Source organism: Paralichthys olivaceus, chromosome 13, assembly GCF_024713975.1.
Source record: "Paralichthys olivaceus isolate ysfri-2021 chromosome 13, ASM2471397v2, whole genome shotgun sequence".
NCBI classification, from domain to species: Eukaryota; Metazoa; Chordata; class Actinopteri; order Pleuronectiformes; family Paralichthyidae; genus Paralichthys; species Paralichthys olivaceus.
In genome coordinates, this window is record NC_091105.1 from 16,272,708 (window position 1) to 16,288,863 (window position 16,156).

The following is a 16,156-nucleotide window of genomic DNA, read 5'->3' on the forward strand; positions in this document are numbered from 1 at the left end:
ACAGGGGTACACTAACAACCTGAACTGGAGTTCAAACCAGAACCCTTCATGCTGTGAGGTGATGGTGCTAACGACTACCCTGTGCCACCCACATACACTGCTCAAAAGATCTTCTAAACATTTCAAATCAAAATCTTATGATGGAACAACGTTCAATGGAAACCAAAATCATTAACCCATTGAGGGCTGGATTCAAAATCATACCGAAAAACAAAGAAGAAAAATTAAATCACAGGGTGATGCAACTTGCGTAACTTTTATCACAGCAACTCAACCCTTCTACGGCCCTGTCCAGCTCTCCTTGTGTAACTGCCCGTCTCCTCCATGCTCTTGAGATTGTGCTGGGAAACACAGCAAACTTTCTTGCAACTGCACATATGAATGTGCGTTCCTGGAGGTGCTGGACTACCTGTGCAACCTGATCGGGCTGCAGATACTGCCTAATAATACCAATAGTACCAAGGACACCAGCAGAACATAAAACTGGAGAAGACTCAGCCAGGAAGGGTAAAGTGAGAGCAGCAGTCTGTGGCCAGCACATGAAAAACCATCCCCTTTTTGGGGGTTGTCTTGATTTTGCTGCTCCATTGTACCTGTTGTCACTTTAATTTGCACCAAAGCACATGAAACTGATTCATTATCACTTGTGCTTCCTAAATGGACAGATTGATATCCTTGAAAATGTACTGACTTGCTGTTATACTGTGACCATTAAGTGTTCCCTTCATTTTTTCGAGCAGTGATAATTCAGCAAGTAGAAATCTGGGCAAATGGTGGGAGCCACGAGCTTGTCACAGTGACCTTGACCTTTGACCTCCAGGGACCAAAATGTAATCAGTTCATCTTTGAATCAAAGTGAATATTTGTACGAAATTTGAGGAAATTCCGTTAAGGCATTCTTGAGGCATCGTGTAATGAATAATTTAGGGATATTTGCAATTTGCAGTGAGGTTGATTTTTTAAGATGATTGATGAACAATGGTGGCGTAGTTCTCTGATTACTCCGTGAATATATTTTTTTACTCATAATCCTATCTTTACATTTGCAAACAACTTTTTGCACGCTTGTCTCTTATTCATATTTTGTCATCTCTATCTATCTTTCTATGCCTTTTTCTTATGTATTCCATATATAGACAAGACAATCATTTTTATGTTATTTGTTAAAATAAAATGTTGTTACTTGTACACAAATGCAGAAATCTCCCAAAAGGTGCCCTTACTTTTTCATCCCCACTAATCTCTCTCTTATCTGTGTAAACACATCTCGATACGTGATTTGTGTGTACATAAGCATATTTACATATATCAAGTGTAATCATAGTTTCAGAAATAAATGAATATCCGAATATATGTGTCCTTCTCGCAGTTGGACGTGAGCCCTGCTCCCATTGGCTGGCCTCGTTGAGGGGTGGTTGGGTGGGGGTGGTTAGTGACAAGATAAAAAGGAGCAAATGCCTCCTGTCCTGCTTACACACACACACACACACACAGACAAACACACACAGATAAACACATTCAGCACGTGCCTGGCTGTTTGTCCGTCTGTTTGCCGACGCCAGAGGAACAGAAGAGGATCCAGCATCCAAACAGCAGAAGCTCTCACCTGAAATTGTGAGTGAATACACACACACACACAGACACACACACGCACACACACACACACAAACATGTCTAATCCTATTGGAGATCATGAGAAGGATAAGGGCTCTGCCTCTAAAGAAGGGAACGAAACATGCAGGGTGAGACACTTGTTGAATGATCAGGCTCCAGTGCAAGAGTGAGGGGCAATGTTCAATAGTTCATGTGCCTTCTGAACAGCATGAGATTTATCTTTACAAGAATATGGTGAATGTGTTTTATACCTCGTTATAGAGCTGCAGCAGATTATTCTTTGATTTAAGTCATTTCTTTGTCAATCCGTAAACAGCCTATAAAGTGAAAGGAAACCAAGCGATGATCTGATCTATGTAACTTTTATGAATACAGTATTTTTTCAAAGAGCCTACTTTATTAAACTGTGAATAAGACCAATAAAATAAATGTTGAAAAATGAGCTCAAACTCTGAACTGTGTAACCAGACAAAATATTTGAAAATGTAACCAGATCAGCCTGTATAATAATTGACACATTTCAGCATAATGTTAAAATGTGTTTTTACTGTTTTGAATGTCTGTATAACGTTTAGAAAAGTATCATTACCACAGCTGCTCAGAAGACAAATTCTCAGTGCAATCAATCTGTACTCTGTATTCTACATTTTCATACATCATAAAACACTCACCTCACTTAACATCATGAACCTGCTTAACTCTGCAACAAACATCCCATTCATACCGCTGAGATCAAGGGTTAAAAGTGTGTGTGTGTGTGTGTGTGTGTGTGTGCGTGTGTGTGTGTGTAATCCCTAATCTAACTGGTTAAAATAGCAACAAAGGACTATAGTGTTAGTGTGATATTTTTTCCCAGTCGGACCATGGATGCAACAGAGTTTCGTCGCAGAGGAAAGGAGATGGTGGACTATGTGGCCGACTACCTGGAGAACGTAGATCAGCGACCGGTCTACCCAGACTTGGAACCAGGGTATCTTCGTTCCTTGATCCCCAGTGAGGCTCCACTGGAGCCAGAGAGTTATGATGATATAATGAAAGATGTGGAGAGGGTCATTATGCCGGGGGTGAGTTATACTGATTTGCTGACGTACACAATGTTGTAGAGGATTTTTGGATCATTCTTGGAAAATAATAGTGTAGAGTTTACATGGCACTTTCTGTCAGGGAACCAACAATTGAAAAACATGATTGTATCATATTTGGAAGGAGACAGAAACGAATCAGCTGCTGAAGTCCCTTCCTTGGCTAATCATAAAATATTGACAAAGCAAGAAATGACATGAGTCACATGTTCAGCTCAATATGACTTTTTTCACTAATAAATCATGTCCCATGACCTAGATCGCTTTTCAGCAACGATAACCAGCGGCAGCTCATTTTCATCTTTTAATTTGTATCAACACAGGTTAACTTGGATTGAACAAGAATTTATACATCCACAGTGTCTTTAGTCAGTCAGTGACATTAACCTGCCTGATTTTTTAATCAAGATCCACAAAGTATTCTCTGAGAAATCTACTGAACTGCAGTATTTACTAACTCAATGAGCAGCATCTGATGCTGTGTGTGTCTATATTACACATCATGTGCTGTTCATGTTTTGTTCTGGAGATGATAATCAAATTCAATTAATCAGTTTCTTTCAGATTCGCTTGTGTGTTTAATATACACCCCCTCACTCCACAAGCCATGTTAATGTGAATTCGATGTGTAAACAACCCTTGGGTTGTGTGTGGAATGAGATCAAATTACCACATATGACAATCGGTGTTTGGGTGCCATTAATCTCAGACAAGGTAAGTTGGCGGACATCGGTGACAAACAGTAAAGTATTAGGTCACTCGCTGATGAACAGAGGTGGTTGCTTTTGGAAACTCTTACTCTCTATTTTAAAATTGTGTGTGTATCACTCTGACCTGCAACACTCCAACGCATCCATTCCAACACCAGGAAGGAATTAGATAACTGTTAATAGTATTGTCAGTGTCCACCTGTTCCCAATGGAGAGCTAGAGTTTCATTCAAATGATGTGTGTCTCCAGGTGACCCACTGGCACAGCCCGTACTTCTTCGCCTACTTCCCAGCTGCTTCCTCTTTCCCCGCCATGTTGGCCGACATGCTGTGTGGAGCCATTGGCTGCATTGGATTCTCCTGGGTAACACTTGGTCTCTGCGTCAGACTGTGTGCATCCTCAATTCAGTTCTACAACAAATGCAAACAGAGACATTTTTGAGATGTTTGTGTGTTTTGTGTGTTTTGGGTGTGTGTGTGTGTATTCAGGCTGCCAGTCCGGCCTGCACAGAGCTGGAGACAGTGATGTTAGATTGGCTCGGCAGGATGCTGCAGCTGCCTGAGTGTTTCTTTGCCGGAACTCACGGTCATGGAGGAGGTGTCATCCAAGTGAGTGTCGTCTCACTGCGACTTTTCTTTGACATATCTATAATTTCTCTGATGTACTGACTCGCCAGCCCTGACATGCAGAAAAACAAAGGCGTTTATATGAGCTCACAACTCAGTGAGTATTCATCAGCAATTTGTGTACTATGGATTTGTTGTTTCTTTCTGTTCCTGCTTCACACCAGCTGCACATTGGCAGGAAATTGCCTTTTAATATGTCATCCACAGGCAGACAGAGGACGCTGATGGTGCTGGGATTGTTTTGTGTGGCAAAAGGCTAAGAATTCATTTAGTGTTCCACTGATGGCAACAGTATTTATATATATATGTGTGTGTGTGTGTGTGTGTGTGTGTGTGTGTGTCTGTGTGTGTGTGAGTGTGTGTGTGTGGGGGGAATAGTGGAGCATGAGTGTGCACTCTGATGACAGATCATTCATATCTCCTCTATTGTGACCACCTGAGTGAGGTGTGTGTGTGTGTGTGTGTGTGTGTGTGTGTGTGTGCACATGCTCATCTGGTTCAAAGTGTTTTTGTTTTCTGTCTTGCCACTCTCCTTTTTAAGTGCAGCTTTACCAGCTCACTATGGCAACTAATATGGCTCTTTTCACTGCAGCTGGGGCTAATGAGTGTTGTGACAGCACATTGTCAGCCTACTATTAAAACCTTATACCAACACAAAGGAGAAGTGGGTTTCAAAAAGACACCGTGGTGACCACATTTCACTTTTTTTCACTGCCGTGTGAGTCATGAGACTCTGCTGTAAGGAGATGGCTGAGGGCCTGTGACAACAATAAGTGACAAAATTAACTGATTCAAGTATCTATGCTGTGCTCCACTGGTGTGTACACATCTAAATGATGAATAGCCCAGTTATACAGAGCTGACACTAATTTTCATATAAATCACTTGGGTGTCATATTGTTTGCTATTGTAAAAATAATCGAAAACAAATTTAAATTGTGCAGTTTCTCTAAACTAAAGGATATTATGCTGAAATATCAGCTCAGTTACATTTAAAAAAGGAAGGAGCAGTTACTGGTGGGTAGGAGGATGGATGAAAAGCTCAGAGACTGATGTCTAAAGGACAGGAAGTGCACTTGGGTACGTTTGGAAGGCTGAGGTTGTTTTTATATTTTTTCCTGATAATTACAGTGGTTTGATGGATAGGTCGGCTGATTGTATCCATTCTGTTGATCCCTAACCTTTCAAAAGGTCGGGCTTAATTTTACTCCTCTTCAGAATTTGGTTTGACACAAATGACAAAGCTTATATTAGGATGCGGGTGTTGGTGGCAATTTGTGCTCATCGACTGAATGATTTGAACATTCATTGACTTGTGGTAATGTGGCCTCAAACAACGTTCTCTGCATCAGACTGGCTGGATGATGACTCATCACATTGTTTCCACATGAAGTCATTTTCTCCTCTAATGAAGATGTGGACGTGTCACAGCGTTCAAATCAAAGGGAAAATCCATAGCACCAAATGTTAATTATAGCTCTACTTTAGTCAGACTGGATAAAAACAATGCATGTAGTCTTGCTAACAGCAATGTTATGTGTTTATATGCAAATATAGAGCAGGGAAGTGAGATATGATATCAAGTAGTAATTCCAGACACATGTGAAATGTGGCAATCATGGTAACGGCAGGAGTGATGTCAGTGAACTGATGCACACAGGATGTACCTGCTTAGATACTAAGGTTAGCCATTCTCTTTACATGACAAGCTAATGCTTGGAGGAGGAAAGTAAATAAACAGAGGTGAATTAGATTAGCAATGATTATCTAGATTTCACAGAAGCAAATCTACTAAAATGTCAAAGATTAGCAAGGAGCAGCACTTTCGGTTCTTTATTACATGACAGCGTCACAACTGTATGTATATGTCAGAAAATAAGTCATCTATTGAGATTATGTATTAACTTGAGCAACCAGTGAGATAAGAGACATAACCTGCAGCTGTTATAGAAGAGGATCAGTCATCATCATAGGGTGTGAATGATCATTTTTTAATGGTATTACATATACACAGGGCATCGCTCTTTTTCATTTGTGATGTTATAGAACAGCACAACACAGCAACATCAAATCATGATAATTGCATTTATGCATGAATAGGGACACACACAGTAAATGCTATAAATACATAATGGAAAACAGAAATAGAAGAGTCAATAGATTATTTTCCTTTCATGTTTACAGTGGGTCATTGAAGATTAAACAGTAGGAAAAGGCTAACTGTGGGTGTGTTTGCATGTTAACACCACCTGTAATCAGGTTACTTAATATAGATTTGAGAGGATGCCTGTTTATATTCTGTTTATAGGGGCTGGGATACCCAACAATCCTGGTGATGATATATGACTTGTTTGTTATTCCATCTTTAGTGGCCACTAGCTGCCATGATGCTTAAATATACCAAGAGATGTTTGCCTTTACTGAAACATCAACAATCCTCAGTGGCTGAATAATCCACCTCTCAGCGGACATTATCATCTACAACTGACAGCTGCAAAACCATAGAAGCTCTTTTGTAAACATCAAACATAAACCACGCCCAACAGAACAACTTTCCAAATTAAATTTAGGCAAGATGAGCTATTTTCTCTTCGGTCTGCATGTTCATTACAAGAACGTTTAATTTAATTGTAGCAGTCCCACTCACATTAGCCATCAAGTTGTCATGGGTGGTGGCTGAGAATGAACAAGTTTCCCATGTTTCTCCAACAGGGCACAGCCAGTGAGGCAACCCTGATGTCGCTGCTTGCTGCTCGTTGTAAAGCAATCCGAAGGGTTCAGGCGTCAGTGCATGAAAAAACAGAGGCTGAAATCTTCTCCCAGCTGGTGGCGTACACCTCAGAGCAGGTAATAAGAAACACACATTTACAGTCTTACTCCTGTTTGGTTTGTGGCTGAGCTAAAGCTCTATTTCCATTTATTTTACCCAGAGTCCTAACTGATCATATCATCACGATTTCAGATATGAGTGAATCTCAATGTTTTAAATACTGCTTAAAAAAACTTCACTCGTCAGCTATACTGACTAATAGACAAATAATAAACACAATCTGCATGTCCAGTGCTGCAAGTCAAATAGAAATACAATTCAACTGCACACGCTAACTTCTGTAACTGGTCCTATTGGAGAACCGTCCGCGTGAGCTCCGATTATTGAAGGTTACCTCAGAATACTGCAGGAGTTTTTCAGTGACTGAGAGAGACAGAGTCAGGAGGTTGCTTGCTCTGATCAGGTTTAATACCAGGCTGACCTGGTGATTGGGTTATAGGAGCTGCCTGAGGGCCACACAGACCTTTACATGGAGACCAGTTAGTTCTTGATACTGAAGAACACTGCTCCACTGGTGTGTACACGTCTAAAATACACTTCTAGTACATGTCTAAAGTATCAATGTATATCTTAGATGATAAAAAAATACTACATGCTGAAATCTACAATTATCAGAATATTATTTGGATTCTTTTCAAATATAATGATGGTAATTGTCACAAACATTTATTCAAACATTCAAATCAACACACTCAAGGATTTAGGATGTTTAACATTAAACTTTTCTATATATTTATGATTTGTTTTATATAATAAACTTAGACTTGACTTTGACAATTCCAAATGCTTGTCAATCAAATAATTCCACAACATAAAATGATTCAATAAATCTATAAATCTGCTGTTAAGGCAGGAGGTAAACAGCCTTGTCATCGTCATTTCTTTCTCACTAATCACAAACGGTGCATCTCTCTGCTCGTCAGGCTCATTCCTCGGTGGAGCGTGCGGCTCTGATTGGAGGAGTGACGATGAGGAAGGTTCCTACAGACAACAGCTACGCTGTCAGAGGGGATATGCTGAAGAAAATGGTGGAGGAGGACAAAGCAGCTGGACTTGTCCCTTTCTTTGTAAATACAAATCTTTGTCTATCCAGCTATCACACACCTGACACACACAGGCAGACAGGCACAGCTCAAACAATAAACATCACTATTCTTCACAGTAAATGAAATTACACACATCTGTCATTGGATACGCTCTGAGCCAATCGCACAACCACCCACTGAGTTGACAGCTCCAGTTCTGCTTTGCACACCCTGAGGCCTCTGCTGAAGGATACATTTGTTTCTGCTGAACCTAATCTACGTCCGTCTGGTTAAGGACAATAATCCCTGTCTCAACTGGACCCACAGATCGCTATCAGGGTGTAATGTTCAGGAGGCTGCAATAGTCCAGCAGCTGTCAATGGTCTCTGTGTCGAACCTGGCTGCATGTGATCTATTGAATGTTTAAATACGACATTTGTTTCAGTCTTTGTATAAAAGCAACATGATTCAGGAGCTGCAATGACGGTGAATTTAATGAATAAAGGTATCTTGCACAATTTAATCTGTCAGTGTTGAGACTGTGAAAATAGCACAGGTTTTATTACCTGACTATGTTTATTTTACGATTTGAATGTGTGTGTGTGTTCCAGTTTTGTGCGACTCTCGGCACCACTCCATCGTGTGCTTTTGATCAGATCACCGAGCTGGGGCCCATATGTGAGTCATTGCAGCAGCACACACTTGATGCTTCTTCATTTCTCTCTCTCTCTCTCTCTCACACACACACACACACACACACACACACACACTGCCTCCAACCAAGTATTGGTGCTTGACAAATTTTGTAACTAACAATTATTTTAATAATTCTTTTTTTTTTCAATAATCCTCAATCATATCCTGCTAAATAAATTACAGAATCTACAGGTTTTACATCCCACAGTCAATCTGACAGAAGCTGTTCAATTACTGATAATCTCTCTCTTTCTTCCAGGTAATGAGGAAAATATTTGGATGCACATTGATGCAGCTTATGCTGGGAGTGCATTTATCTGCCCTGAGTTTAGGCCTTTGTTGAACGGCGTCGAGGTGTGTAAAAACATTGAAACATGTATATGTGTGTATTTACAGCTACTAATAATGTTTTGGAAACAGTGTTAGGGCTTCTAGGTAAAATTTCAATGATCAAGCTGCTCCAAGATTTTTTCATAAGAAAAATGTGATGGCTTTAACTTTGAACATCACAATATATGTATGACATGTTTGATTTGGTTGAAGTGGTTTGAAACTCCAGAGAGCATCCGCTTGCATAGATACAGTTGCTGCTTAATAACAAGGGTATCTAATTCTGTTCAATTGCTTGTAAAATATCTCCCATAACATCTATGAGAGAAAACAGTAACCGCATACTGATTATATCCAGCTGCTTTGTTTTCTGTTTGAAAGTGGCATAACGTTAATGTCAAGGAGGAAGCAGGCAAGAGTGAGTAATAGGCCGAACAATCGACGGGAGAGAGATGGGAGCGTCTATCTGTTTGAGGCCGCCGAGGCAGCTGCTGCTCCCCAAGCTGTGCAGAGACGCAGAGATAAGGACAAAGTAATTTCCTGAGGCAGCGTTAGACCTTTATATATCACTGTTTATTAGACACACAAATTCAAACAATGTTGGTGGGGAGACAGAGAAAACAGAACCAACTGTTGTTCCATCTCTTCTCCTGCACACCTAGCTATATAATTAGCCCCTGGAAATTATTATATAGCTTACCAGCTTTTCTTCCATTTAACTTGCATTTTTACATTTTCTTGTATTTTTTATGCAGTGAGAATATATGATTACAGGGCACTCTTTCAGGAAGTTTGGTTCACAAACTTATTTAAGCCGTATTCAGTAATATATAGAGTATTTCATATACTGTACTGTAGTTAAAGTACATAACTTTGACATGACCATTTTTTGATGGAGATGTGAAGAAGGTTTTTTGGATGAGAGCGCAGCCCTGGCTCGAGGGCTGGTTGCTAGGATATGACTGATGGAAGAGCAGGCAAGCAGCGCTCTTTGAATCAGTCAGCATGGCAACTGTCAGCCAGGAGTCTGTTTCACATTGTCTCTCACTCTGTATGCTGTGTTATTGCATTTGTGGAGGTAGGAGAAAAGGATATTACAAAAGATAGCCAACAAAAAGATGGGAACAGATTAGGTGGGGTTTGTCTTTCTTTGAATCAGCCCTGCCAGGAAAGGGTTATTTCTCCACCGTGGTGGCTCAGTGCTCCTCTTTTGCATTTCAAATAAATTGTGGCGGCTTCAGTCTAGATAAAGCTGTTGATGAAACGGTTGTGTCTATGTCATTAATGGCAAATTAAGATGTTTAAGAGTAGGTTTTACTTGCAGAATTTTTGTGTTTTTATATTTAATGAAAAATATAAGAAATTTATCACAAATAATTAGATTTCATTTTATTTTGGGTACTTTATTACACCTTAACAAAGATAAGCCAGCAGTCCCAAGGGATTATTGATAGTAACTCATATCTGTGATACCACACTGGTCATCTGACAGTGTTTTTTCTTTTATAGTTTGCAGACTCGTTCAACTTCAACCCACACAAATGGCTTTTAGTCAACTTTGACTGCTCTACAATGTGGTGAGTTGTCTAACACACATTCAATATATAAGTTACACCTTTTACAACTCCAGCACATATTCTAGAAATTTCAATTAGAGCTTAATTAACTAGAGGATTTCCTTGGTGTGAATACAATCACTCAATGACCTGTTGAACGAAAGAGCCAGTCGGGCTATTTTTAGCATCCAGCATCTTAGTGGTAGAGTATATCTGCATAAGGTGTACTGATTTACCAGAGTGAGAGCGACATCACAGAGCTGATATCTGTTCACCCCTCACTCATTTGCACAGTGAAAATAAAAGTACGCCTTCCATCTGCCCCGACTGTCAGCAGCAGACAAAACCACACATGCTCCGCACGAGGTGGAAACAGAGGTGTTACAAACACTGACACATGGCAGAGGGAAGCTTTTTTCATCACCTCGAGCTCAGTCTCTTGTTACTGACTGATAACAATCATTTTTCAGCATTATAACTGTGATGATATATTCTATACTGTCAGGTCTAATGAAACAATATATCATGATTTATCGTGATATATTATTATGTTTCATTAGACCTACATATTCATTAGACCACTTTATCATATAACAGATATATGATGATATATTTGTTAAATCTAACACACTAAAGCAGTGTCAGTTAAACATGTTGTATGACCATACTGACCAAAATCAACCCACCATTAAATGGTCCAGTAATATGCGTTTTTTATTTTACACCTGTGAAAAGGGTGAAGAAGAGAGCAGACATTATTGGAGCCTTCAAGATTGACCCACTGTACCTGAAACATGAAAACCAGGAGTCAGGTAGAGTCACTTCTCCGACATTATTAGAATCAATGATCACAGATCAGATTGTATGAACTCGACTGAATTGCATGAAAGCAAAGAGTTGTGACTTTGTTTACTTTACACATTGTGAGGCCCTTGGTTTACTAATTCGAGCCAGAATGTATTTTTGCCTGATTCAACAAAAACATTCAATTCCTTGCACCAGTGAAATACAGTGTAGTCCAATCCAGATAAAGGCTGGCAAAAAGATAAACGTGTGACAGCTAAGTGTGAGTGTGACTGTGCTTTAATTCATTTGTAACTTATTTGTGTGGACCGAGATTAGTAATTTTAGACCTTGAAACTGGTGACAATATCTTTGGTTCTTAATTCTTTTAAATTGATGTTAAAGACTCTGCTTTGGTGTTATGAGGTTGTGTGTGAATGTTGGCTTCTGTGAGCCATCTTAATAATTTAATAATCCTATCCTACCCCAGGTTAAGCTGATTTACAGTATTTGTGACGTAATTGAATTAAATTAGTACACCACATTAGTGACATTGTTCTCTCCTATGTGTATGTGCATGCATCTGTGTGTGACTTGAAAAGGCTACAAAACCCTACTTCACCCGAAACAAAGAAAAAATCAATCTTTTTAGACTAATAAGACTTGATGAACTAAGACTCATGATTCGGTGTGTGTGTGTGTGTGTGTGTGTGCGCGTTACTACTGTGTGCACTGGTGCACATGCTCCTCGCCTGCAGATGGGCTCAGAGCTGCACTGTAATTTGTTGGACAGACAGAACAGCAGACAGAAAGAACCTCCCACCACACTGAGGCACCTTACAAAAGCCCTCTCTCATACAATCTGGGCTCTTCAATCTAATTAGTGGTTATTAGCACCCGCTAACACAGGCCTCCATTCTGTAGAGATGAGCTACTCACTGCAAACAGTGTGTGTGTGTGTGTGTGTGTGTGTGTGTGTGTGTGTGTGAGTGTGTGTGTGTGTGTGTGTGTGTGTGTGTGTGTGTGTGTGGGCAGTGATGAGTGAGATAAAGGATGTGGGACAAAATGACTGCAACACCTGGACGAAATACAACTGCCTCACAAAGCTATGTATATGTACATTGACTTTTAAGATGTAACAGGCATTCTTTTCTAATCGTATCTTTTTCTTTTGGCAGGCTTGGTCACAGATTATAGGGTAAGATTGATTAGCTATTATTTGTAATTTTACATAAATCAGATAACTCACTCAACATTAGTTTTTATGCAGACTCGTTAGCTAAAACCCCCATCGTCTTCTCATCCCTATCTGTCCTGCAGCATTGGCAGATTCCGCTGGGAAGAAGATTTCGCTCACTTAAATTGTGGTTTGTCTTCCGTCTGTACGGGCTCACAGGCCTTCAGTCTCATATACGCAAGGTAGGCAACTAACTGAAGGAGCCTCCCAACTCAAGGTCCTTCTGAGGCATTACACACTCATCATCTGAAGCTGAGTTCTACAGTAGATGACTAGTTTGCAGTCAGGCTTCACTCCCTCATCCCATCATTTGAACAACTCATCTTACAGTTACTAATGCCTTTATAGTAAATGTCATCCCCTTCCTCGCTCCCATCCCCTGTCGACTCCCCCTTCCTAATCCTCCTTACCACTAAATTCACCTCAGCTGCCTCCCTCCTCATCTCTCCTCATCAGCACATCCTGCCTGTCATATGTGTCTGGCCTGTATCTCCTTTTTATCGTGGCATTTTCTTCTCTTCTCCCATCCGTACCCATCCCCTTTTCCCCCATTGCCCTTTCTTCCTCGTTGCATCACCCCTGCATGCCTGTCTCTCCCCCTCATCTTCTTCTTCCTCCCTCCAGTCTGCACTGTCAATCAAATGAGCCTGTTTTGTGTTTACTCTCCATTCTAAATGAAGCGGCAGCAGAGGCAGCATTGATCCCTGCAGCCATAACCCATGACACATCACATCCATCTTCTAGATCAGATAGAGCGGTCCTGACATTTTGTTGTTAAATCTCAGAGTTAGAATTGTTTAAATGGAAATACAGCATGTGTGACGTAGCAAGTTTCTGTTCTGTTTCTGTATCGTCTTTCTTTCTTTCCCAACACTGATTGTGTATTCCCATTAATACAAATACATTGTAAATGACAAATTTCAATTTAGCATCAAGGTAGTGGTGAAAAACATGGTATCACATCTGGATGATGAGGAACGACTGACTGGGAATCAGTTTTTTAACAGTTGTTTTTCATTTAAGACAATGTTTGACGTCATTCGAGGGGACATGGCAGGAATAGTGGACTTGAATTTCATCCACAATTTTGATTATATGCAGTGATGCACGTGCAGTTTCACCACACGTCTCTGTGACATGAGGGGGAAAATAATGATATAGGAGCAGTTTTAACATTATTCTACAGGAGGGCAATCATGGTTAATGAATCCTGATATCTGAGGCAGTAAATGGTTTTTAAATGGTCTGTATTTATTGGCGCTTTTCTACTCTTGATGGCCACTCACAGGTTTTTTTTGTCATTCACTTACACACACATTCATAGAGTTCTTCTATCAGGATGTGTGTCATCCCGCAGCCCCTCTAATAAAAGGCATTTGGTTATCAGTGATGACCCAGTTGTAGAATGTATTCCACAGTAAAGGGTTAGACAGCTGGGTTTTAGGAGCTCAGGGGTCAAATATGCATGTAATGTTAAAGCACTGCCATCAAGTGGAGATCATGGAAATTACAGCCTTTATTTGGTGCAGCTACTTGCATGAAACTAGTTTGATAAAAATGTTTTTCACAGTTTAGCTAAGCCTCTACACTTCTGAATGAATGAGAGGAGTAAGACTCAAGACCTCACCTTCATTTTGTTGTTCCAAATCATTTAAAAAAGTTGCATGGACTTCTGTGGTATAAACTGTTTCGTGTTTAAAACCGTGCATGGGTTAAGACACACTATAATCAGTCTTTTGTTTGCAGCAAGTAGCCCTGGCCAAAGAGTTTGAGAGTTTGGTACGAGCCGACAAGAGGTTTGAGATCTGTGCTGAGGTCATCATGGGACTGGTCTGCTTCAGGCTGAAGGTAACAACAACACAGAGAACTATTGTTGGGACTGACACTGCTAGATCGGTCTGTTCCATATTGTCTCACCCAGTTGATGATGTTTTCAACATTTTTGGTGAGAAATTATTCATGCACTCTCTTTGTTCCATTATAGTTTTCAATATAATTACATCATTTATAAATTACCCACCCAACAAATGATTAAATTTGAATGCAACGTGAAACAGCAAATGAGTGTCACATATGAGTTAAGTATTTAACTAAGTATCCCTACCAGGCATGACAAAATTTGAAACTCTTGGGTGTGATCTCTTCCCCGCTCTCTCCTCTCAGGGCTCCAATGAGCTGAACCAGAGCCTGCTGAAAAAGATCTCAAGGAGCAGAGAGATCCACCTGGTGCCTTGTCAGCTCTCTGGACGCTTTGTCCTGCGCTTCGCCATCTGTGCACGAACCACTGAGTCACGTCACATCCAACAAGCATGGCGGCACATCACGCAACTGACCTTTGAGCTCCTGCAGGAAGAGTCCAGCCATTGACCAAAAGGCAGCCATGCGGCCCACATTGCAGACCAAAGTTAGGGTGAAAATTCTGAGTTTCAGGTTGTGGATGTAAGATGTCACAAAGGGATTGAAACAGCTCGCTTAGCAATCACGTGTGTTCGTATCAGCAACCAAGCAGTAATCATTATTTTGCTGATATTTCTTTTTTGATTTTGCAAACTTCTGACAAATCTGCAAAAAAACTGTGCATTACAGGAAAGGCTGCAGCTTCAGAATATTACATGTTCTATCTGCAATTTAGCTTTAATCTGTCACTGCTTATATGTCATTGTCCTCATTGTCCTTACTGTCTATGCCGCTTCTGTGTCTTCTGTGTATAAAGTTTGGTATATGGGGTGAAGTCCAGGTTTGGTTGGGTAGAATCATGGAATAAGTGAAGGTTTTGAGTTTTGCGATGAATGTTCTGTGTGCGTGACTGGAGTTCATGTGTGTCTGCAATTTTTCTGTGGGTGTTTGTACAAAGATGTCTTTTTTGTGTAAAGTGTTACATTCCAATGAAATGAATGGGTTGTGAAAGATAAATACATCAAATGAATACATATATATATATATATATATATAAATAATATACATGATTAATATATTGTTTAGGGGGCTTCATAGAAAGTTAAAAACTTCCAGCCTTGCTCAGAGTTAGCAGGTTAAACCCATCATATAAGTGCATTTATTTATGGCCTCTTTAGCAAAAGCAGTTATGCTGAATATATAATGGCAGGCAAGGGCCTATGTTTTTTATTGATTTTATTTTTTTACAGAATAGTTATTGATTCATGTTGTGTCTAATGCACAGTGAGCAAGAATTTTCCCAAAACTGTAGCACAAGACAATCACTATACAATCTACTCCTGTAAGTCTGTGGATATTGTGTTACTTTTGGGGCACATGGGGCCGCTATTTATTTAGTGAGCTTATTCACAATCATTAGAATCATGATGGGTATGAATTTGTAACAAACACTAGATAATCGCCCTGTCCTATATTGTGTTATGTTTCTGCGCTTAAACATATAAATGATCAAATGAGTAGAGTTTAAAAAAAGTTGGGTAAATGGTGCACTTATTAAATGTGTGGTACTGCATTCTATCCAGTGCTGATTTGGTGCAGTTCATTCCAGTCAAACATTGTGCGACATCATCACACATTGTTGTTAATTCATAGGTTTGTGTCAAATTCAGCTGCTGTAACGGATCAAGATGCGTTTTTTTTTTTTTGCTTCACTGTGCTGCATGCAATGGAGGGGATTTGTTTTAATAAAGTCTGCTGTAGTCTGCATGTT

General features: G+C 40.0%; 1 protein-coding gene across 3 annotated transcripts; it reads left to right on the forward strand.

The window, feature by feature from the left end:
- The first annotated feature begins 1,464 nt into the window (after positions 1-1,464).
- On the forward strand, positions 1,465-16,152 carry ddc (dopa decarboxylase). 3 transcript variants are annotated; one of them, XM_069537701.1, is made up of 14 exons: positions 1,465-1,614; positions 2,447-2,678; positions 3,656-3,769; positions 3,895-4,014; positions 6,745-6,879; positions 7,786-7,929; positions 8,499-8,565; positions 8,843-8,937; positions 10,423-10,490; positions 11,205-11,281; positions 12,431-12,450; positions 12,573-12,671; positions 14,236-14,337; positions 14,653-16,152. In XM_069537701.1, exons 2-14 carry the CDS (start codon positions 2,478-2,480, stop codon positions 14,854-14,856), a joined length of 1,446 nt encoding a protein of 481 aa, XP_069393802.1. In that variant the 5' UTR covers positions 1,465-1,614; positions 2,447-2,477; the 3' UTR covers positions 14,857-16,152. The 3 variants fall into 3 exon arrangements, with proteins under 3 accessions (XP_069393802.1, XP_019946767.1, XP_019946768.1); XM_020091208.2 differs by having other exon boundaries at positions 1,473-1,614; positions 2,431-2,678; XM_020091209.2 differs by having other exon boundaries at positions 1,479-1,614; positions 2,471-2,678.
- The last annotated feature ends 4 nt before the right edge of the window (positions 16,153-16,156 follow it).